General features: G+C 36.6%; 1 protein-coding gene across 1 annotated transcript in view; it reads right to left on the minus strand.

Annotated features, from left to right (window-relative positions):
- The window catches only part of GINS2 (GINS complex subunit 2), an 81,662-nt gene extending 56,402 nt beyond the window's left edge, over positions 1-25,260 (minus strand). Inside the window, exon 1 of the mRNA XM_088447987.1 lies at positions 25,092-25,260. Within this exon, the coding sequence (XP_088304113.1) occupies positions 25,092-25,181 (90 nt within the window). The 5' untranslated portion in view covers positions 25,182-25,260. The remainder of the gene's footprint in view (positions 1-25,091) is intronic.
- Between the last annotated feature and the right edge of the window lie 1,798 nt (positions 25,261-27,058).

Below are 27,058 nucleotides of genomic sequence, written 5' to 3' on the forward strand. Positions count from 1 at the left end.
GTCAGATGTTACTATGGTATACCGAGGTAACATTACAGCATGACATAAGTGTCAGAGGTTACTATGGTATACCGAGGTAACATTACAGCATGACATAAGTGACAGATGTTACTATGGTATACTGAGGTAACATTACAGCATTACATAAGTGTCAGATGTTACTATGGTATACTGAGGTAACATTACATAAGTGTCAGATGTTACTATGGTATACCGAGGTAACATTACAGCATGACATAAGTGTCAGATGTTACTATGGTATACCGAGGTAACATTACAGCATGACATAAGTGTCAGAGGTTACTATGGTATACCGAGGTAACATTACAGCATGACATAAGTGACAGATGTTACTATGGTATACCGAGGTAACATTAAAGCTTTACATAAGTGTCAGATGTTACTATGGTATACCGAGGTAACATTACAGCATTACATAAGTGTCAGATGTTACTATGGTATACCGAGGTAACATTACAGCATGACATAAGTGTCAGAGGTTACTATGTTATACTGAGGTAACATTACAGCATTTCATAAGTGTCAGATGTTACTATGGTATACCGAGGTAACATTACAGCATTACATAAGTGTCAGATGTTACTATGGTATACCGAGGTAACATTACATAAGTGTCAGATGTTACTATGGTATACTGAGGTAACATTACAGCATGACATAAGTGTCAGAGGTTACTATGGTATACCGAGGTAACATTACAGCATTTCATAAGTGTCAGATGTTACTATGGTATACCGAGGTAACATTACAGCATTTCATAAGTGTCAGATGTTACTATGGTATACCGAGGTAACATTACAGCATGACATAAGTGACAGATGTTACTATGGTATACCGAGGTAACATTACAGCATTACATAAGTGTCAGATGTTACTATGGTATACCGAGGTAACATTACAGCATTACATAAGTGTCAGATGTTACTATGGTATACCGAGGTAACATTACAGCATTACATAAGTGTCAGATGTTACTATGGTATACCGAGGTAACATTACAGCATTACATAAGTGTCAGATGTTACTATGGTATACTGAGGAAGCATTACATAAGTGTGAGATGTTACTATGGTATACTGAGGTAACATTACAGCATAACATAAGTGTGAGATGTTACTATGGTATACTGAGGTAACATTACAGCATTATATAAGTGTCAGATGTTACTATGGTATACTGAGGTAACATTACAGCATTACATAAGTGTCAGATGTTACTATGGTATACTGAGGTAACATTACATAAGTGTAAGATGTTACTATGATATACTGAGGTAACATTACAGCATTACATAAGTGTCAGATGTTACTATGGTATACTGAGGTAACATTACAGCATTACATAAGTGTCAGATGTTACTATGGTATACTGAGGTAACATTACAGCATGACATAAGTGTGAGTTGTTACTATGGTATACTGAGGTAACATTACAGCATGACATAAGTGTCAGATGTTACTATGGTATACCGAGGTAACATTACAGCATTACATAAGTGTGAGATGTTACTATGGTATACTGAGGTGACATTACAGCATTACATAAGTGTCAGATGTTACTATGGTATACTGAGGTAGCATGACATAAGTGTGAGATGTTACTATGGTATACTGAGGTAACATTACAGCATGACATAAGTGTGAGATGTTACTATGGTATACTGAGGTGACATTACAGCATTACATAAGTGTCAGAGGTTACTATGGTATACCGAGGTAACATTACAGCATTACATAAGTGTCAGATGTTACTATGGTATACCGAGGTAACATTACAGCATTACATAAGTGTCAGATGTTACTATGGTATACCGAGGTAACATTACATAAGTGTCAGATGTTACTATGGTATACTGAGGTAACATTACAGCATGACATAAGTGTGAGATGTTACTATGGTATACTGAGGTAACATTACAGCATGACATAAGTGTCAGATGTTACTATGGTATACTGAGGTAACATTACAGCATGACATAAGTGTCAGATGTTACTATGGTATACTGAGGTAACATTACAGCATTAAATAAGTGTCAGAGGTTACTATGGTATACTGTGGTAACATTACAGCATTAAATAAGTGTCAGAGGTTACTATGGTATACTGTGGTAACATTACAGCATTTCATAAGTGTCAGAGGTTACTGTGGTATACTGAGGTGACATTACAGCATTACATAAGTGTCAGAGGTTACTATGGTATACTGAGGTGACATTACAGCATTACATAAGTGTCAGAGGTTACTATGGTATACTGAGGTAACATTACAGCATGACATAAGTGTCAGAGGTTACTATGGTATACTGAGGTAACATTACAGCATGACATAAGTGTCAGAGGTTACTATGGTATACTGAGGTAACATTACAGCATGACATAAGTGTCAGAGGTTACTATGGTATACTGAGGTAACATTACAGCATGACATAAGTGTCAGATGTTACTATGGTATACTGAGGTAACATTACAGCATTTGATAAGTGTCAGATGTTACTATGGCATACCGAGGTAACATTACAGCATTTCATAAGTGTCAGATGTTACTATGGTATACCGAGGTAACATTACAGCATGACATAAGTGTCAGATGTTACTATGGTATACCGAGGTAACATTACAGCATTACATAAGTGTCAGATGTTACTATGGTATACTGAGGTAACATTACATAAGTGTCAGATGTTACTATGGTATACTGAGGTAACATTACAGCATTACATAAGTGTCAGATGTTACTATGGTATACTGAGGTAGCATTACATAAGTGTGAGATGTTACTATGGTATACTGAGGTAACATTACAGCATTACATAAGTGTGAGATGTTACTATGGTATACTGAGGTAACATTACAGCATTATATAAGTGTCAGATGTTACTATGATATACTGAGGTAACATTACAGCATTACATAAGTGTCAGATGTTACTATGGTATCATGAGGTAACATTACAGCATTACATAAGTGTCAGAGGTTACTATGGTATACTGAGGTAACATTACAGCATTACATAAGTGTCAGATGTTACTATGGTATACTGAGGTAACATTACAGCATTACATAAGTGTCAGATGTTACTATGGTATACTGAGGTAGCATTACATAAGTGTCAGATGTTACTATGGTATACCGAGGTAACATTACATAAGTGTCAGATGTTACTATGGTATACTGAGGTAACATTACAGCATTACATAAGTGTCAGATGTTACTATGGTATACTGAGGTAGCATTACATAAGTGTGAGATGTTACTATGGTATACTGAGGTAACATTACAGCATTACATAAGTGTGAGATGTTACTATGGTATACTGAGGTAACATTACAGCATTATATAAGTGTCAGATGTTACTATGATATACTGAGGTAACATTACAGCATTACATAAGTGTCAGATGTTACTATGGTATCATGAGGTAACATTACAGCATTACATAAGTGTCAGAGGTTACTATGGTATACTGAGGTAACATTACAGCATTACATAAGTGTCAGATGTTACTATGGTATACTGAGGTAACATTACAGCATTACATAAGTGTCAGATGTTACTATGGTATACTGAGGTAGCATTACATAAGTGTCAGATGTTACTATGGTATACCGAGGTAACATTACATAAGTGTCAGATGTTACTATGGTATACTGAGGTAACATTACAGCATGACATAAGTGTGAGATGTTACTATGGTATACTGAGGTAACATTACAGCATGACATAAGTGTCAGATGTTACTATGGTATACTGAGGTAACATTACAGCATGACATAAGTGTCAGATGTTACTATGGTATACTGAGGTAACATTACAGCATTAAATAAGTGTCAGAGGTTACTATGGTATACTGTGGTAACATTACAGCATTAAATAAGTGTCAGAGGTTACTATGGTATACTGTGGTAACATTACAGCATTTCATAAGTGTCAGAGGTTACTGTGGTATACTGAGGTGACATTACAGCATTACATAAGTGTCAGAGGTTACTATGGTATACTGAGGTGACATTACAGCATTACATAAGTGTCAGAGGTTACTATGGTATACTGAGGTAACATTACAGCATGACATAAGTGTCAGAGGTTACTATGGTATACTGAGGTAACATTACAGCATGACATAAGTGTGAGATGTTACTATGGTATACTGAGGTAACATTACAGCATTATATAAGTGTCAGATGTTACTATGGTATACTGAGGTAACATTACAGCATTACATAAGTGTCAGATGTTACTATGGTATACTGAGGTAACATTACATAAGTGTAAGATGTTACTATGATATACTGAGGTAACATTACAGCATTACATAAGTGTCAGATGTTACTATGGTATACTGAGGTAACATTACAGCATTACATAAGTGTCAGATGTTACTATGGTATACTGAGGTAACATTACAGCATGACATAAGTGTGAGTTGTTACTATGGTATACTGAGGTAACATTACAGCATGACATAAGTGTCAGATGTTACTATGGTATACCGAGGTAACATTACAGCATTACATAAGTGTGAGATGTTACTATGGTATACTGAGGTGACATTACAGCATTACATAAGTGTCAGATGTTACTATGGTATACTGAGGTAGCATGACATAAGTGTGAGATGTTACTATGGTATACTGAGGTAACATTACAGCATGACATAAGTGTGAGATGTTACTATGGTATACTGAGGTGACATTACAGCATTACATAAGTGTCAGAGGTTACTATGGTATACCGAGGTAACATTACAGCATTACATAAGTGTCAGATGTTACTATGGTATACCGAGGTAACATTACAGCATTACATAAGTGTCAGATGTTACTATGGTATACCGAGGTAACATTACATAAGTGTCAGATGTTACTATGGTATACTGAGGTAACATTACAGCATGACATAAGTGTGAGATGTTACTATGGTATACTGAGGTAACATTACAGCATGACATAAGTGTCAGATGTTACTATGGTATACTGAGGTAACATTACAGCATGACATAAGTGTCAGATGTTACTATGGTATACTGAGGTAACATTACAGCATTAAATAAGTGTCAGAGGTTACTATGGTATACTGTGGTAACATTACAGCATTAAATAAGTGTCAGAGGTTACTATGGTATACTGTGGTAACATTACAGCATTTCATAAGTGTCAGAGGTTACTGTGGTATACTGAGGTGACATTACAGCATTACATAAGTGTCAGAGGTTACTATGGTATACTGAGGTGACATTACAGCATTACATAAGTGTCAGAGGTTACTATGGTATACTGAGGTAACATTACAGCATGACATAAGTGTCAGAGGTTACTATGGTATACTGAGGTAACATTACAGCATGACATAAGTGTCAGAGGTTACTATGGTATACTGAGGTAACATTACAGCATGACATAAGTGTCAGAGGTTACTATGGTATACTGAGGTAACATTACAGCATGACATAAGTGTCAGATGTTACTATGGTATACTGAGGTAACATTACAGCATTTGATAAGTGTCAGATGTTACTATGGCATACCGAGGTAACATTACAGCATTTCATAAGTGTCAGATGTTACTATGGTATACCGAGGTAACATTACAGCATGACATAAGTGTCAGATGTTACTATGGTATACCGAGGTAACATTACAGCATTACATAAGTGTCAGATGTTACTATGGTATACTGAGGTAACATTACATAAGTGTCAGATGTTACTATGGTATACTGAGGTAACATTACAGCATTACATAAGTGTCAGATGTTACTATGGTATACTGAGGTAGCATTACATAAGTGTGAGATGTTACTATGGTATACTGAGGTAACATTACAGCATTACATAAGTGTGAGATGTTACTATGGTATACTGAGGTAACATTACAGCATTATATAAGTGTCAGATGTTACTATGATATACTGAGGTAACATTACAGCATTACATAAGTGTCAGATGTTACTATGGTATCATGAGGTAACATTACAGCATTACATAAGTGTCAGAGGTTACTATGGTATACTGAGGTAACATTACAGCATTACATAAGTGTCAGATGTTACTATGGTATACTGAGGTAACATTACAGCATTACATAAGTGTCAGATGTTACTATGGTATACTGAGGTAGCATTACATAAGTGTCAGATGTTACTATGGTATACCGAGGTAACATTACATAAGTGTCAGATGTTACTATGGTATACTGAGGTAACATTACAGCATTACATAAGTGTCAGATGTTACTATGGTATACTGAGGTAGCATTACATAAGTGTGAGATGTTACTATGGTATACTGAGGTAACATTACAGCATTACATAAGTGTGAGATGTTACTATGGTATACTGAGGTAACATTACAGCATTATATAAGTGTCAGATGTTACTATGATATACTGAGGTAACATTACAGCATTACATAAGTGTCAGATGTTACTATGGTATCATGAGGTAACATTACAGCATTACATAAGTGTCAGAGGTTACTATGGTATACTGAGGTAACATTACAGCATTACATAAGTGTCAGATGTTACTATGGTATACTGAGGTAACATTACAGCATTACATAAGTGTCAGATGTTACTATGGTATACTGAGGTAGCATTACATAAGTGTCAGATGTTACTATGGTATACCGAGGTAACATTACATAAGTGTCAGATGTTACTATGGTATACTGAGGTAACATTACAGCATGACATAAGTGTGAGATGTTACTATGGTATACTGAGGTAACATTACAGCATGACATAAGTGTCAGATGTTACTATGGTATACTGAGGTAACATTACAGCATGACATAAGTGTCAGATGTTACTATGGTATACTGAGGTAACATTACAGCATTAAATAAGTGTCAGAGGTTACTATGGTATACTGTGGTAACATTACAGCATTAAATAAGTGTCAGAGGTTACTATGGTATACTGTGGTAACATTACAGCATTTCATAAGTGTCAGAGGTTACTGTGGTATACTGAGGTGACATTACAGCATTACATAAGTGTCAGAGGTTACTATGGTATACTGAGGTGACATTACAGCATTACATAAGTGTCAGAGATTACTATGGTATACTGAGGTAACATTACAGCATGACATAAGTGTCAGAGGTTACTATGGTATACTGAGGTAACATTACAGCATGACATAAGTGTCAGAGGTTACTATGGTATACTGAGGTAACATTACAGCATGACATAAGTGTCAGAGGTTACTATGGTATACCGAGGTAACATTACAGCATGACATAAGTGTCAGAGGTTACTATGTTATACTGAGGTAACATTACAGCATTTCATAAGTGTCAGATGTTACTATGGTATACCGAGGTAACATTACAGCATTACATAAGTGTCAGATGTTACTATGGTATACCGAGGTAACATTACATAAGTGTCAGATGTTACTATGGTATACTGAGGTAACATTACAGCATGACATAAGTGTCAGAGGTTACTATGGTATACCGAGGTAACATTACAGCATTTCATAAGTGTCAGATGTTACTATGGTATACCGAGGTAACATTACAGCATTTCATAAGTGTCAGATGTTACTATGGTATACCGAGGTAACATTACAGCATGACATAAGTGACAGATGTTACTATGGTATACCGAGGTAACATTACAGCATTACATAAGTGTCAGATGTTACTATGGTATACCGAGGTAACATTACAGCATTACATAAGTGTCAGATGTTACTATGGTATACCGAGGTAACATTACAGCATTACATAAGTGTCAGATGTTACTATGGTATACCGAGGTAACATTACAGCATTACATAAGTGTCAGATGTTACTATGGTATACTGAGGAAGCATTACATAAGTGTGAGATGTTACTATGGTATACTGAGGTAACATTACAGCATTACATAAGTGTGAGATGTTACTATGGTATACTGAGGTAACATTACAGCATTATATAAGTGTCAGATGTTACTATGGTATACTGAGGTAACATTACAGCATTATATAAGTGTCAGATGTTACTATGGTATACTGAGGTAACATTACATAAGTGTCAGATGTTACTATGATATACTGAGGTAACATTACAGCATTACATAAGTGTCAGATGTTACTATGGTATACTGAGGTAACATTACAGCATTACATAAGTGTCAGATGTTACTATGGTATACTGAGGTAACATTACATAAGTGTCAGATGTTACTATGGTATACTGAGGTAACATTACAGCATGACATAAGTGTGAGTTGTTACTATGGTATACTGAGGTAACATTACAGCATGACATAAGTGTCAGATGTTACTATGGTATACCGAGGTAACATTACAGCATGACATAAGTGTCAGATGTTACTATGGTATACCGAGGTAACATTACAGCATGACATAAGTGTCAGATGTTACTATGGTATACCGAGGTAACATTACAGCATGACATAAGTGTCAGATGTTACTATGGTATACCGAGGTAACATTACAGCATGACATAAGTGTCAGATGTTACTATGGTATACCGAGGTAACATTACAGCATGACATAAGTGTCAGATGTTACTATGGTATACTGAGGTAACATTACATAAGTGTCAGATGTTACTATGGTATACTGAGGTAACATTACAGCATTACATAAGTGTCAGATGTTACTATGGTATACTGAGGTAGCATGACATAAGTGTGAGATGTTACTATGGTATACTGAGGTAACATTACAGCATGACATAAGTGTGAGATGTTACTATGGTATACTGAGGTGACATTACAGCATTACATAAGTGTCAGAGGTTACTATGGTATACCGAGGTAACATTACAGCATTACATAAGTGTCAGATGTTACTATGGTATACCGAGGTAACATTACAGCATTACATAAGTGTCAGATGTTACTATGGTATACCGAGGTAACATTACATAAGTGTCAGATGTTACTATGGTATACTGAGGTAACATTACAGCATGACATAAGTGTGAGATGTTACTATGGTATACTGAGGTAACATTACAGCATGACATAAGTGTCAGATGTTACTATGGTATACTGAGGTAACATTACAGCATGACATAAGTGTCAGATGTTACTATGGTATACTGAGGTAACATTACAGCATTAAATAAGTGTCAGAGGTTACTATGGTATACTGTGGTAACATTACAGCATTAAATAAGTGTCAGAGGTTACTATGGTATACTGTGGTAACATTACAGCATTTCATAAGTGTCAGAGGTTACTGTGGTATACTGAGGTGACATTACAGCATTACATAAGTGTCAGAGGTTACTATGGTATACTGAGGTGACATTACAGCATTACATAAGTGTCAGAGGTTACTATGGTATACTGAGGTAACATTACAGCATGACATAAGTGTCAGAGGTTACTATGGTATACTGAGGTAACATTACAGCATGACATAAGTGTCAGAGGTTACTATGGTATACTGAGGTAACATTACAGCATGACATAAGTGTCAGAGGTTACTATGGTATACTGAGGTAACATTACAGCATGACATAAGTGTCAGATGTTACTATGGTATACTGAGGTAACATTACAGCATTTGATAAGTGTCAGATGTTACTATGGCATACCGAGGTAACATTACAGCATTTCATAAGTGTCAGATGTTACTATGGTATACCGAGGTAACATTACAGCATGACATAAGTGTCAGATGTTACTATGGTATACCGAGGTAACATTACAGCATTACATAAGTGTCAGATGTTACTATGGTATACTGAGGTAACATTACATAAGTGTCAGATGTTACTATGGTATACTGAGGTAACATTACAGCATTACATAAGTGTCAGATGTTACTATGGTATACTGAGGTAGCATTACATAAGTGTGAGATGTTACTATGGTATACTGAGGTAACATTACAGCATTACATAAGTGTGAGATGTTACTATGGTATACTGAGGTAACATTACAGCATTATATAAGTGTCAGATGTTACTATGATATACTGAGGTAACATTACAGCATTACATAAGTGTCAGATGTTACTATGGTATCATGAGGTAACATTACAGCATTACATAAGTGTCAGAGGTTACTATGGTATACTGAGGTAACATTACAGCATTACATAAGTGTCAGATGTTACTATGGTATACTGAGGTAACATTACAGCATTACATAAGTGTCAGATGTTACTATGGTATACTGAGGTAGCATTACATAAGTGTCAGATGTTACTATGGTATACCGAGGTAACATTACATAAGTGTCAGATGTTACTATGGTATACTGAGGTAACATTACAGCATGACATAAGTGTGAGATGTTACTATGGTATACTGAGGTAACATTACAGCATGACATAAGTGTCAGATGTTACTATGGTATACTGAGGTAACATTACAGCATGACATAAGTGTCAGATGTTACTATGGTATACTGAGGTAACATTACAGCATTAAATAAGTGTCAGAGGTTACTATGGTATACTGTGGTAACATTACAGCATTAAATAAGTGTCAGAGGTTACTATGGTATACTGTGGTAACATTACAGCATTTCATAAGTGTCAGAGGTTACTGTGGTATACTGAGGTGACATTACAGCATTACATAAGTGTCAGAGGTTACTATGGTATACTGAGGTGACATTACAGCATGACATAAGTGTCAGAGGTTACTATGGTATACTGAGGTAACATTACAGCATGACATAAGTGTCAGAGGTTACTATGGTATACTGAGGTAACATTACAGCATGACATAAGTGTCAGAGGTTACTATGGTATACTGAGGTAACATTACAGCATGACATAAGTGTCAGAGGTTACTATGGTATACTGAGGTAACATTACAGCATTACATAAGTGTCAGATGTTACTATGGTATACTGAGGTAGCATTACATAAGTGTGAGATGTTACTATGGTATACTGAGGTAACATTACAGCATTACATAAGTGTGAGATGTTACTATGGTATACTGAGGTAACATTACAGCATTATATAAGTGTCAGATGTTACTATGATATACTGAGGTAACATTACAGCATTACATAAGTGTCAGATGTTACTATGGTATCATGAGGTAACATTACAGCATTACATAAGTGTCAGAGGTTACTATGGTATACTGAGGTAACATTACAGCATTACATAAGTGTCAGATGTTACTATGGTATACTGAGGTAACATTACAGCATTACATAAGTGTCAGATGTTACTATGGTATACTGAGGTAACATTACAGCATTACATAAGTGTCAGATGTTACTATGGTATACTGAGGTAACATTACATAAGTGTCAGATGTTACTATGGTATACTGAGGTAACATTACAGCATTACATAAGTGTCAGATGTTACTGTGGTATACTGAGGTAACATTACAGCATTACATAAGTGTCAGATGTTACTATGGTATACTGAGGTAACATTACATAAGTGTCAGATGTTACTATGGTATACTGAGGTAACATTACAGCATGACATAAGTGTGAGATGTTACTATGGTATACTGAGGTAACATTACAGCATGACATAAGTGTCAGATGTTACTATGGTATACTGAGGTAACATTACAGCATTAAATAAGTGTCAGATGTTACTATGGTATACTGTGGTAACATTACAGCATTTCATAAGTGTCAGAGGTTACTGTGGTATACTGAGGTGACATTACAGCATTACATAAGTGTCAGAGGTTACTATGGTATACTGAGGTGACATTACAGCATGACATAAGTGTCAGAGGTTACTATGGTATACTGAGGTAACATTACAGCATGACATAAGTGTCAGAGGTTACTATGGTATACTGAGGTAACATTACAGCATGACATAAGTGTCAGAGGTTACTATGGTATACTGAGGTAACATTACAGCATGACATAAGTGTCAGAGGTTACTATGGTATACTGAGGTAACATTACAGCATTACATAAGTGTCAGATGTTACTATGGTATACTGAGGTAGCATTACATAAGTGTGAGATGTTACTATGGTATACTGAGGTAACATTACAGCATTACATAAGTGTGAGATGTTACTATGGTATACTGAGGTAACATTACAGCATTATATAAGTGTCAGATGTTACTATGATATACTGAGGTAACATTACAGCATTACATAAGTGTCAGATGTTACTATGGTATCATGAGGTAACATTACAGCATTACATAAGTGTCAGAGGTTACTATGGTATACTGAGGTAACATTACAGCATTACATAAGTGTCAGATGTTACTATGGTATACTGAGGTAACATTACAGCATTACATAAGTGTCAGATGTTACTATGGTATACTGAGGTAACATTACAGCATTACATAAGTGTCAGATGTTACTATGGTATACTGAGGTAACATTACATAAGTGTCAGATGTTACTATGGTATACTGAGGTAACATTACAGCATTACATAAGTGTCAGATGTTACTGTGGTATACTGAGGTAACATTACAGCATTACATAAGTGTCAGATGTTACTATGGTATACCGAGGTAACATTACATAAGTGTCAGATGTTACTATGGTATACTGAGGTAACATTACAGCATGACATAAGTGTCAGAGGTTACTATGTTATACTGAGGTAACATTACAGCATTTCATAAGTGTCAGATGTTACTATGGTATACTGAGGTAACATTACAGCATTAAATAAGTGTCAGATGTTACTATGGTATACTGTGGTAACATTACAGCATTTCATAAGTGTCAGAGGTTACTATGGTATACTGAGGTGACATTACAGCATTACATAAGTGTCAGATGTTACTATGGTATACTGAGGAGACATTACAGCATGACATAAGTGTCAGAGGTTACTATGGTATACTGAGGTAACATTACAGCATGACATAAGTGTCAGAGGTTACTATGGTATACTGATGTAACATTACAGCATGACATAAGTGTCAGAGGTTACTATGGTATACTGAGGTAACATTACAGCATGACATAAGTGTCAGAGGTTACTATGGTATACTGAGGTAACATTACAGCATGACATAAGTGTCAGAGGTTACTATGGTATACCGAGGTAACATTACAGCATGACATAAGTGTCAGAGGTTACTATGGTATACCGAGGTAACATTACAGCATGACATAAGTGTCAGAGGTTACTATGGTATACCGAGGTAACATTACAGCATGACATAAGTGACAGATGTTACTATGGTATACCGAGGTAACATTACAGCATGACATAAGTGTCAGATGTTACTATGGTATACCGAGGTAACATTACAGCATTACATAAGTGTCAGATGTTACTATGGTATACCGAGGTAACATTACATAAGTGTCAGATGTTACTATGGTATACTGAGGTAACATTACAGCATGACATAAGTGTCAGAGGTTACTATGTTATACTGAGGTAACATTACAGCATTTCATAAGTGTCGGATGTTACTATGGTATACCGAGGTAACATTACAGCATTACATAAGTGTCAGATGTTACTATGGTATACCGAGGTAACATTACATAAGTGTCAGATGTTACTATGGTATACTGAGGTAACATTACAGCATGACATAAGTGTCAGAGGTTACTATGGTATACCGAGGTAACATTACAGCATTTCATAAGTGTCAGATGTTACTATGGTATACCGAGGTAACATTACAGCATTTCATAAGTGTCAGATGTTACTATGGTATACCGAGGTAACATTACAGCATGACATAAGTGACAGATGTTACTATGGTATACCGAGGTAACATTACAGCATTACATAAGTGTCAGATGTTACTATGGTATACCGAGGTAACATTACAGCATTACATAAGTGTCAGATGTTACTATGGTATACCGAGGTAACATTACAGCATTACATAAGTGTCAGATGTTACTATGGTATACTGAGGTAACATTACAGCATTACATAAGTGTCAGATGTTACTATGGTATACTGAGGTAGCATTACATAAGTGTGAGATGTTACTATGGTATACTGAGGTAACATTACAGCATTACATAAGTGTCAGATGTTACTATGGTATACTGAGGTAACATTACAGCATTATATAAGTGTCAGATGTTACTATGGTATACTGAGGTAACATTACAGCATTACATAAGTGTCAGATGTTACTATGGTATACTGAGGTAACATTACATAAGTGTCAGATGTTACTATGATATACTGAGGTAACATTACAGCATTACATAAGTGTCAGATGTTACTATGGTATACTGAGGTAACATTACAGCATTACATAAGTGTCAGATGTTACTATGGTATACCGAGGTAACATTACAGCATTACATAAGTGTCAGATGTTACTATGGTATACTGAGGTAACATTACAGCATTACATAAGTGTCAGATGTTACTATGGTATACTGAGGTAGCATTACATAAGTGTGAGATGTTACTATGGTATACTGAGGTAACATTACAGCATTATATAAGTGTCAGATGTTACTATGGTATACTGAGGTAACATTACAGCATTATATAAGTGTCAGATGTTACTATGGTATACTGAGGTAACATTACAGCATTACATAAGTGTCAGATGTTACTATGGTATACTGAGGTGACATTACAGCATGACATAAGTGTCAGAGGTTACTATGGTATACTGAGGTAACATTACAGCATGACATAAGTGTCAGAGGTTACTATGGTATACTGAGGTAACATTACAGCATGACATAAGTGTCAGAGGTTACTATGGTATACTGAGGTAACATTACAGCATGACATAAGTGTCAGAGGTTACTATGGTATACTGAGGTAACATTACAGCATGACATAAGTGTCAGATGTTACTATGGTATACTGAGGTAACATTACAGCATTTGATAAGTGTCAGATGTTACTATGGCATACCGAGGTAACATTACAGCATTTCATAAGTGTCAGATGTTACTATGGTATACCGAGGTAACATTACAGCATGACATAAGTGTCAGATGTTACTATGGTATACCGAGGTAACATTACAGCATGACATAAGTGTCAGATGTTACTATGGTATACTGAGGTAACATTACATAAGTGTCAGATGTTACTATGGTATACTGAGGTAACATTACAGCATTACATAAGTGTCAGATGTTACTATGGTATACTGAGGTAGCATTACATAAGTGTGAGATGTTACTATGGTATACTGAGGTAACATTACAGCATTACATAAGTGTGAGATGTTACTATGGTATACTGAGGTAACATTACAGCATTATATAAGTGTCAGATGTTACTATGATATACTGAGGTAACATTACAGCATTACATAAGTGTCAGATGTTACTATGGTATCATGAGGTAACATTACAGCATTACATAAGTGTCAGAGGTTACTATGGTATACTGAGGTAACATTACAGCATTACATAAGTGTCAGATGTTACTATGGTATACTGAGGTAACATTACATAAGTGTCAGATGTTACTATGGTATACTGAGGTAACATTACAGCATTACATAAGTGTCAGATGTTACTGTGGTATACTGAGGTAACATTACAGCATTACATAAGTGTCAGATGTTACTATGGTATACTGAGGTAACATTACATAAGTGTCAGATGTTACTATGGTATACTGAGGTAACATTACAGCATTACATAAGTGTGAGATGTTACTATGGTATACTGAGGTAACATTACAGCATGACATAAGTGTCAGATGTTACTATGGTATACTTAGGTAACATTACAGCATTAAATAAGTGTCAGATGTTACTATGGTATACTGTGGTAACATTACAGCATTTCATAAGTGTCAGAGGTTACTATGGTATACTGAGGTGACATTATAGCATTACATAAGTGTCAGATGTTACTATGGTATACTGAGGAGACATTACAGCATGACATAAGTGTCAGAGGTTACTATGGTATACTGAGGTAACATTACAGCATGACATAAGTGTCAGAGGTTACTATGGTATACTGATGTAACATTACAGCATGACATAAGTGTCAGAGGTTACTATGGTATACTGAGGTAACATTACAGCTTGACATAAGTGTCAGAGGTTACTATGGTATACTGAGGTAACATTACAGCATGACATAAGTGTCAGAGGTTACTATGGTATACCGAGGTAACATTACAGCATGACATAAGTGTCAGAGGTTACTATGGTATACCGAGGTAACATTACAGCATGACATAAGTGTCAGAGGTTACTATGGTATACCGAGGTAACATTACAGCATGACATAAGTGACAGATGTTACTATGGTATACCGAGGTAACATTACAGCATGACATAAGTGTCAGATGTTACTATGGTATACCGAGGTAACATTACAGCATTACATAAGTGTCAGATGTTACTATGGTATACCGAGGTAACATTACATAAGTGTCAGATGTTACTATGGTATACTGAGGTAACATTACAGCATGACATAAGTGTCAGAGGTTACTATGTTATACTGAGGTAACATTACAGCATTTCATAAGTGTCAGATGTTACTATGGTATACCGAGGTAACATTACAGCATTACATAAGTGTCAGATGTTACTATGGTATACCGAGGTAACATTACATAAGTGTCAGATGTTACTATGGTATACTGAGGTAACATTACAGCATGACATAAGTGTCAGAGGTTACTATGGTATACCGAGGTAACATTACAGCATTTCATAAGTGTCAGATGTTACTATGGTATACCGAGGTAACATTACAGCATTTCATAAGTGTCAGATGTTACTATGGTATACCGAGGTAACATTACAGCATGACATAAGTGACAGATGTTACTATGGTATACCGAGGTAACATTACAGCATTACATAAGTGTCAGATGTTACTATGGTATACCGAGGTAACATTACAGCATTACATAAGTGTCAGATGTTACTATGGTATACCGAGGTAACATTACAGCATTACATAAGTGTCAGATGTTACTATGGTATACTGAGGTAACATTACAGCATTACATAAGTGTCAGATGTTACTATGGTATACTGAGGTAGCATTACATAAGTGTGAGATGTTACTATGGTATACTGAGGTAACATTACAGCATTACATAAGTGTCAGATGTTACTATGGTATACTGAGGTAACATTACAGCATTATATAAGTGTCAGATGTTACTATGGTATACTGAGGTAACATTACAGCATTACATAAGTGTCAGATGTTACTATGGTATACTGAGGTAACATTACATAAGTGTCAGATGTTACTATGATATACTGAGGTAACATTACAGCATTACATAAGTGTCAGATGTTACTATGGTATACTGAGGTAACATTACAGCATTACATAAGTGTCAGATGTTACTATGGTATACTGAGGTAGCATTACATAAGTGTGAGATGTTACTATGGTATACTGAGGTAACATTACAGCATTACATCAGTGTCAGATGTTACTATGATATACTGAGGTAACATTACAGCATTACATAAGTGTCAGATGTTACTATGGTATACTGAGGTAACATTACATAAGTGTCAGATGTTACTATGGTATACTGAGGTAACATTACAGCATTACATAAGTGTCAGATGTTACTATGGTATACTGAGGTAGCATTACATAAGTGTGAGATGTTACTATGGTATACTGAGGTAACATTACAGCATTACATAAGTGTGAGATGTTACTATGGTATACTGAGGTAACATTACAGCATTATATAAGTGTCAGATGTTACTATGATATACTGAGGTAACATTACAGCATTACATAAGTGTCAGATGTTACTATGGTATCATGAGGTAACATTACAGCATTACATAAGTGTCAGAGGTTACTATGGTATACTGAGGTAACATTACAGCATTACATAAGTGTCAGATGTTACTATGGTATACTGAGGTAACATTACAGCATTACATAAGTGTCAGATGTTACTATGGTATACTGAGGTAGCATTACATAAGTGTCAGATGTTACTATGGTATACCGAGGTAACATTACATAAGTGTCAGATGTTACTATGGTATACTGAGGTAACATTACAGCATGACATAAGTGTGAGATGTTACTATGGTATACTGAGGTAACATTACAGCATGACATAAGTGTCAGATGTTACTATGGTATACTGAGGTAACATTACAGCATGACATAAGTGTCAGATGTTACTATGGTATACTGAGGTAACATTACAGCATTAAATAAGTGTCAGAGGTTACTATGGTATACTGTGGTAACATTACAGCATTAAATAAGTGTCAGAGGTTACTATGGTATACTGTGGTAACATTACAGCATTTCATAAGTGTCAGAGGTTACTGTGGTATACTGAGGTGACATTACAGCATTACATAAGTGTCAGAGGTTACTATGGTATACTGAGGTGACATTACAGCATGACATAAGTGTCAGAGGTTACTATGGTATACTGAGGTAACATTACAGCATGACATAAGTGTCAGAGGTTACTATGGTATACTGAGGTAACATTACAGCATGACATAAGTGTCAGAGGTTACTATGGTATACTGAGGTAACATTACAGCATGACATAAGTGTCAGAGGTTACTATGGTATACTGAGGTAACATTACAGCATTACATAAGTGTCAGATGTTACTATGGTATACTGAGGTAGCATTACATAAGTGTGAGATGTTACTATGGTATACTGAGGTAACATTACAGCATTACATAAGTGTGAGATGTTACTATGGTATACTGAGGTAACATTACAGCATTATATAAGTGTCAGATGTTACTATGATATACTGAGGTAACAATACAGCATTACATAAGTGTCAGATGTTACTATGGTATCATGAGGTAACATTACAGCATTACATAAGTGTCAGAGGTTACTATGGTATACTGAGGTAACATTACAGCATTACATAAGTGTCAGATGTTACTATGGTATACTGAGGTAACATTACAGCATTACATAAGTGTCAGATGTTACTATGGTATACTGAGGTAACATTACAGCATTACATAAGTGTCAGATGTTACTATGGTATACTGAGGTAACATTACATAAGTGTCAGATGTTACTATGGTATACTGAGGTAACATTACAGCATTACATAAGTGTCAGATGTTACTGTGGTATACTGAGGTAACATTACAGCATTACATAAGTGTCAGATGTTACTATGGTATACCGAGGTAACATTACATAAGTGTCAGATGTTACTATGGTATACTGAGGTAACATTACAGCATGACATAAGTGTCAGAGGTTACTATGTTATACTGAGGTAACATTACAGCATTTCATAAGTGTCAGATGTTACTATGGTATACTGAGGTAACATTACAGCATTAAATAAGTGTCAGATGTTACTATGGTATACTGTGGTAACATTACAGCATTTCATAAGTGTCAGAGGTTACTATGGTATACTGAGGTGACATTACAGCATTACATAAGTGTCAGATGTTACTATGGTATACTGAGGAGACATTACAGCATGACATAAGTGTCAGAGGTTACTATGGTATACTGAGGTAACATTACAGCATGACATAAGTGTCAGAGGTTACTATGGTATACTGATGTAACATTACAGCATGACATAAGTGTCAGAGGTTACTATGGTATACTGAGGTAACATTACAGCATGACATAAGTGTCAGAGGTTACTATGGTATACTGAGGTAACATTACAGCATGACATAAGTGTCAGAGGTTACTATGGTATACCGAGGTAACATTACAACATGACATAAGTGTCAGAGGTTACTATGGTATACCGAGGTAACATTACAGCATGACATAAGTGTCAGAGGTTACTATGGTATACCGAGGTAACATTACAGCATGACATAAGTGACAGATGTTACTATGGTATACCGAGGTAACATTACAGCATGACATAAGTGTCAGATGTTACTATGGTATACCGAGGTAACATTACAGCATTACATAAGTGTCAGATGTTACTATGGTATACCGAGGTAACATTACATAAGTGTCAGATGTTACTATGGTATACTGAGGTAACATTACAGCATGACATAAGTGTCAGAGGTTACTATGTTATACTGAGGTAACATTACAGCATTACATAAGTGTCGGATGTTACTATGGTATACCGAGGTAACATTACAGCATTACATAAGTGTCAGATGTTACTATGGTATACCGAGGTAACATTACATAAGTGTCAGATGTTACTATGGTATACTGAGGTAACATTACAGCATGACATAAGTGTCAGAGGTTACTATGGTATACCGAGGTAACATTACAGCATTTCATAAGTGTCAGATGTTACTATGGTATACCGAGGTAACATTACAGCATTTCATAAGTGTCAGATGTTACTATGGTATACCGAGGTAACATTACAGCATGACATAAGTGACAGATGTTACTATGGTATACCGAGGTAACATTACAGCATGACATAAGTGTCAGATGTTACTATGGTATACCGAGGTAACATTACAGCATTACATAAGTGTCAGATGTTACTATGGTATACCGAGGTAACATTACAGCATTACATAAGTGTCAGATGTTACTATGGTATACTGAGGTAACATTACAGCATTACATAAGTGTCAGATGTTACTATGGTATACTGAGGTAGCATTACATAAGTGTGAGATGTTACTATGGTATACTGAGGTAACATTACAGCATTACATAAGTGTCAGATGTTACTATGGTATACTGAGGTAACATTACAGCATTATATAAGTGTCAGATGTTACTATGGTATACTGAGGTAACATTACAGCATTACATAAGTGTCAGATGTTACTATGGTATACTGAGGTAACATTACATAAGTGTCAGATGTTACTATGATATACTGAGGTAACATTACAGCATTACATAAGTGTCAGATGTTACTATGGTATACTGAGGTAACATTACAGCATTACATAAGTGTCAGATGTTACTATGGTATACCGAGGTAACATTACAGCATTACATAAGTGTCAGATGTTACTATGGTATACTGAGGTAACATTACAGCATTACATAAGTGTCAGATGTTACTATGGTATACTGAGGTAGCATTACATAAGTGTGAGATGTTACTATGGTATACTGAGGTAACATTACAGCATTACATAAGTGTCAGATGTTACTATGGTATACTGAGGTAACATTACAGCATTATATAAGTGTCAGATGTTACTATGGTATACTGAGGTAACATTACAGCATTACATAAGTGTCAGATGTTACTATGGTATACTGAGGTGACATTACAGCATGACATAAGTGTCAGAGGTTACTATGGTATACTGAGGTAACATTACAGCATGACATAAGTGTCAGAGGTTACTATGGTATACTGAGGTAACATTACAGCATGACATAAGTGTCAGAGGTTACTATGGTATACTGAGGTAACATTACAGCATGACATAAGTGTCAGAGGTTACTATGGTATACTGAGGTAACATTACAGCATGACATAAGTGTCAGATGTTACTATGGTATACTGAGGTAACATTACAGCATTTGATAAGTGTCAGATGTTACTATGGCATACCGAGGTAACATTACAGCATTTCATAAGTGTCAGATGTTACTATGGTATACCGAGGTAACATTACAGCATGACATAAGTGTCAGATGTTACTATGGTATACCGAGGTAACATTACAGCATGACATAAGTGTCAGATGTTACTATGGTATACTGAGGTAACATTACATAAGTGTCAGATGTTACTATGGTATACTGAGGTAACATTACAGCATTACATAAGTGTCAGATGTTACTATGGTATACTGAGGTAGCATTACATAAGTGTGAGATGTTACTATGGTATACTGAGGTAACATTACAGCATTACATAAGTGTGAGATGTTACTATGGTATACTGAGGTAACATTACAGCATTATATAAGTGTCAGATGTTACTATGATATACTGAGGTAACATTACAGCATTACATAAGTGTCAGATGTTACTATGGTATCATGAGGTAACATTACAGCATTACATAAGTGTCAGAGGTTACTATGGTATACTGAGGTAACATTACAGCATTACATAAGTGTCAGATGTTACTATGGTATACTGAGGTAACATTACATAAGTGTCAGATGTTACTATGGTATACTGAGGTAACATTACAGCATTACATAAGTGTCAGATGTTACTGTGGTATACTGAGGTAACATTACAGCATTACATAAGTGTCAGATGTTACTATGGTATACTGAGGTAACATTACATAAGTGTCAGATGTTACTATGGTATACTGAGGTAACATTACAGCATTACATAAGTGTGAGATGTTACTATGGTATACTGAGGTAACATTACAGCATGACATAAGTGTCAGATGTTACTATGGTATACTTAGGTAACATTACAGCATTAAATAAGTGTCAGATGTTACTATGGTATACTGTGGTAACATTACAGCATTTCATAAGTGTCAGAGGTTACTATGGTATACTGAGGTGACATTACAGCATTACATAAGTGTCAGATGTTACTATGGTATACTGAGGAGACATTACAGCATGACATAAGTGTCAGAGGTTACTATGGTATACTGAGGTAACATTACAGCATGACATAAGTGTCAGAGGTTACTATGGTATACTGATGTAACATTACAGCATGACATAAGTGTCAGAGGTTACTATGGTATACTGAGGTAACATTACAGCATGACATAAGTGTCAGAGGTTACTATGGTATACTGAGGTAACATTACAGCATGACATAAGTGTCAGAGGTTACTATGGTATACCGAGGTAACATTACAGCATGACATAAGTGTCAGAGGTTACTATGGTATACCGAGGTAACATTACAGCATGACATAAGTGTCAGAGGTTACTATGGTATACCGAGGTAACATTACAGCATGACATAAGTGACAGATGTTACTATGGTATACCGAGGTAACATTACAGCATGACATAAGTGTCAGATGTTACTATGGTATACCGAGGTAACATTACAGCATTACATAAGTGTCAGATGTTACTATGGTATACCGAGGTAACATTACATAAGTGTCAGATGTTACTATGGTATACTGAGGTAACATTACAGCATGACATAAGTGTCAGAGGTTACTATGTTATACTGAGGTAACATTACAGCATTTCATAAGTGTCAGATGTTACTATGGTATACCGAGGTAACATTACAGCATTACATAAGTGTCAGATGTTACTATGGTATACCGAGGTAACATTACATAAGTGTCAGATGTTACTATGGTATACTGAGGTAACATTACAGCATGACATAAGTGTCAGAGGTTACTATGGTATACCGAGGTAACATTACAGCATTTCATAAGTGTCAGATGTTACTATGGTATACCGAGGTAACATTACAGCATTTCATAAGTGTCAGATGTTACTATGGTATACCGAGGTAACATTACAGCATGACATAAGTGACAGATGTTACTATGGTATACCGAGGTAACATTACAGCATTACATAAGTGTCAGATGTTACTATGGTATACCGAGGTAACATTACAGCATTACATAAGTGTCAGATGTTACTATGGTATACCGAGGTAACATTACAGCATTACATAAGTGTCAGATGTTACTATGGTATACTGAGGTAACATTACAGCATTACATAAGTGTCAGATGTTACTATGGTATACTGAGGTAGCATTACATAAGTGTGAGATGTTACTATGGTATACTGAGGTAACATTACAGCATTACATAAGTGTCAGATGTTACTATGGTATACTGAGGTAACATTACAGCATTATATAAGTGTCAGATGTTACTATGGTATACTGAGGTAACATTACAGCATTACATAAGTGTCAGATGTTACTATGGTATACTGAGGTAACATTACATAAGTGTCAGATGTTACTATGATATACTGAGGTAACATTACAGCATTACATAAGTGTCAGATGTTACTATGGTATACTGAGGTAACATTACAGCATTACATAAGTGTCAGATGTTACTATGGTATACTGAGGTAGCATTACATAAGTGTGAGATGTTACTATGGTATACTGAGGTAACATTACAGCATTACATAAGTGTCAGATGTTACTATGGTATACTGAGGTAACATTACAGCATTATATAAGTGTGAGATGTTACTATGGTATACTGAGGTAACATTACAGCATTACATAAGTGTCAGATGTTACTATGGTATACTGAGGTAACATTACATAAGTGTCAGATGTTACTATGATATACTGAGGTAACATTACAGCATTACATAAGTGTCAGATGTTACTATGGTATACTGAGGTAACATTACAGCATTATATAAGTGTCAGATGTTACTATGGTATACTGAGGTAACATTACAGCATTACATAAGTGTCAGATGTTACTATGGTATACTGAGGTAACATTACATAAGTGTCAGATGTTACTATGATATACTGAGGTAACATTACAGCATTACATAAGTGTCAGATGTTACTATGGTATACTGAGGTAACATTACAGCATTACATAAGTGTCAGATGTTACTATGGTATACTGAGGTAACATTACAGCATTACATAAGTGTCAGATGTTACTATGGTATACTGAGGTAACATTACATAAGTGTCAGATGTTACTGTGGTATACTGAGGTAACATTACATAAGTGTCAGATGTAACTATGGTATACTGAGGTAACATTACAGTTATGTACTATAGCTCCATCGCTTGGTAATCGCCCGCAAATCGGGCAGTAAAAGCTTAAAAACGACCAGCGATGCGAGCGCCCACTCGTCGTTTTTAACATCAAGGCTTACCACGCAAGCAGATAGGCCTATAACAGAACAGACCTGGGCGTTAAAGCCTGAAGCCACAACCCCGCGGTAAGCACCGCAGCCAACCGAATCCGGCTCTATATCCCGCTCTCTATAATATCATTTATTTCTAAGGCCCCACACAATTACCACAGCACCGTACAGGCCATATACAGATCTCTACCCTATGCGCAGCCAGTGTCTGTACCTTGGTGCACTACAATACCCAGCATGGCATTTGGCTAGAGTATGTGAAGGAACAGTGGGAAATGCATCTACCCTACAGGGAAATAGGGATTTTATTGTACATTCATTCAAGTAGTGTAAGTAACAGAAACACATCCCCAGGGGCTGTCCCAGGAAAGTAGGGACTGCGCCAGTGTACACATCACATAGACAGCCGCTGTCTCAGAGAGCATGCTGGGACTTGTAGTGCCGCAGCAGCTGGGGAGGCGCCGGCACGCCGTGCTCTCTCACCCCGATGAGATAGACTTTGTCCAGGCTGAAGTTGGGGATGACGGTGACCGGCTCCTTCTCCGCCAGGAACTCCACCTCAGAGGCGTCCATCTCCGCCGCCCGCTATCTGCCCGGCTGTCCCCGCCCACACCGCTTTTCCCGCGCTCCAGCCGCCGGCCAATCACAGGGCGGGACGGGTATGACGCCAATGGACTGTTTGAGTTCCACGACTCGATCTGGACTGGCAGTCACATGGGGCTTGGAGCTACTGGAGGCGAGGCGTGGAACGCAGATACCCGGAAGTATCTGCTCAGCTGAGTATAAGGTTCTGCTCTTGCTTTCCCTGGTGCACTAACTTGAGCTGGACGGCGCAGACAGAGTGACAGGGTACTCTGGGGTCATTACAGAACAAGTTATTGAAATAGGAAAATAACTGGAACAAACAGAATCAGTTCTTTATCAGTGATAATCACCCTGTGGCATGGCTTACTGGGGGTAGGTTAGTGAAGAGGGGAAGATGGAGGAGGGAAGATGTGAGCAGGGTGTAATCCAAACCTTAAATCCAACCTAGGCAGGGAATTATGTGAAATAGAATGTTAATGTACATAACAGTAAGCTGCATACACACACAACGATTTTTTTAATGAACGATTTTAGTAAACGATTTTTTCCCTTGAAAAAATTTACTAAAATCGTTTACTAAAGTTGTTCATTTACTAAATGTCATGAACGATTTTTATGAACTACAAACGATTTTTACATATTCCCTTATTGAAAATCGTTGAGTTGACAAGTCTGACTGAACGACAAACTACAAACGTCAACGCGCATGAACGATAATCGTTCATCGTTTGACTCAGAAAGTGAACGATTTTTGCAAACAATTATCGTTAAACGATAATCATTAAAAAAATCGTTGTGTGTGTGTATGCAGCTTAAAGCTGGCCACACATCTAAAGATTATCTGTCCAACCAGCCAACTAGTAGATTGGTTGGAATGAAAATCTGGTAAGGAATACAAATAGCAACTTGCTCCCAGACGCTGAAAAATGGACCAAAACTGTTGTATAAACAAATAGTTTAAATCAAACCTTTAACAAACTTGTCTGACAACCATTTTCATCTGTTTTCTGGCATTTAGGAGTAAATTTCTGATCATCATTTACTCCCATTCCTTACCAGATTTTCATTCCAACCAATCAACAAGTTGGCTGGTTGGATGTAAAGGCCCCCATACATCAGAGATGGATTGCAGCAATCGTGCAATTTGTAATCGATTGTGTAGAAAAATCTGCAATGTATGAGGCTTCACAGATCGCAGATTGCAACCAAAAAGTGATTGGAATTGTTTTAATCAGATTGTCCAACATATTGGATTTCACAGATCGATTGGGGCTGTAGATTGCTAGTGTATGGACATGATCAGCAGATTTGCAGACCGTTACTAGTAAAATGATGGGCCTTTCAAGATTGCCAGATCTGTGTTTGCTGCAATCGATCTGCAAATCGCTGAAAAAGATCTGTAGTGTATGGGCGCAGATTGCTCGATTGGGAAATCCTAAGATCGGGCAATAAATCTTCAAATTGTTCAATTGTGGTTTTCAGATTGCTGATGTATGGGGGCCTTAAGTTGTTCTAGTGTGTGACCAGCTTTAGTCTTTGCTGTAATTTGGGGGGTGTGAGCTGTGCCATCACCCAGGGCACAAGGCAGAGAGAGCACGGTCACTGCTGGGTGACCTGTATTTGGCTTGCAGGGTCTGTGCGATATGCACAGTGTGACGCGATGGGGGATCCGATGTCCGGCATTTCGGGCAGTCCCCACACACACGGTCCCATCGGGTGGCCGACCGCCCGATATGCCGACTCCCCCACCCACATAGCACTGCATGGGATCGCACATCGCAGCCCCAGAGTGACTGAACCTGCAATAATATCTGGGGGTGCGATGTACAACACCACGGGTGCGCGCACTATCCAATATCATGCCC

Source organism: Taudactylus pleione, unplaced genomic scaffold, assembly GCF_031769625.1.
Source record: "Taudactylus pleione unplaced genomic scaffold, aTauple2 ptg000447l, whole genome shotgun sequence".
NCBI lineage: Eukaryota > Metazoa > Chordata > Amphibia > Anura > Myobatrachidae > Taudactylus > Taudactylus pleione.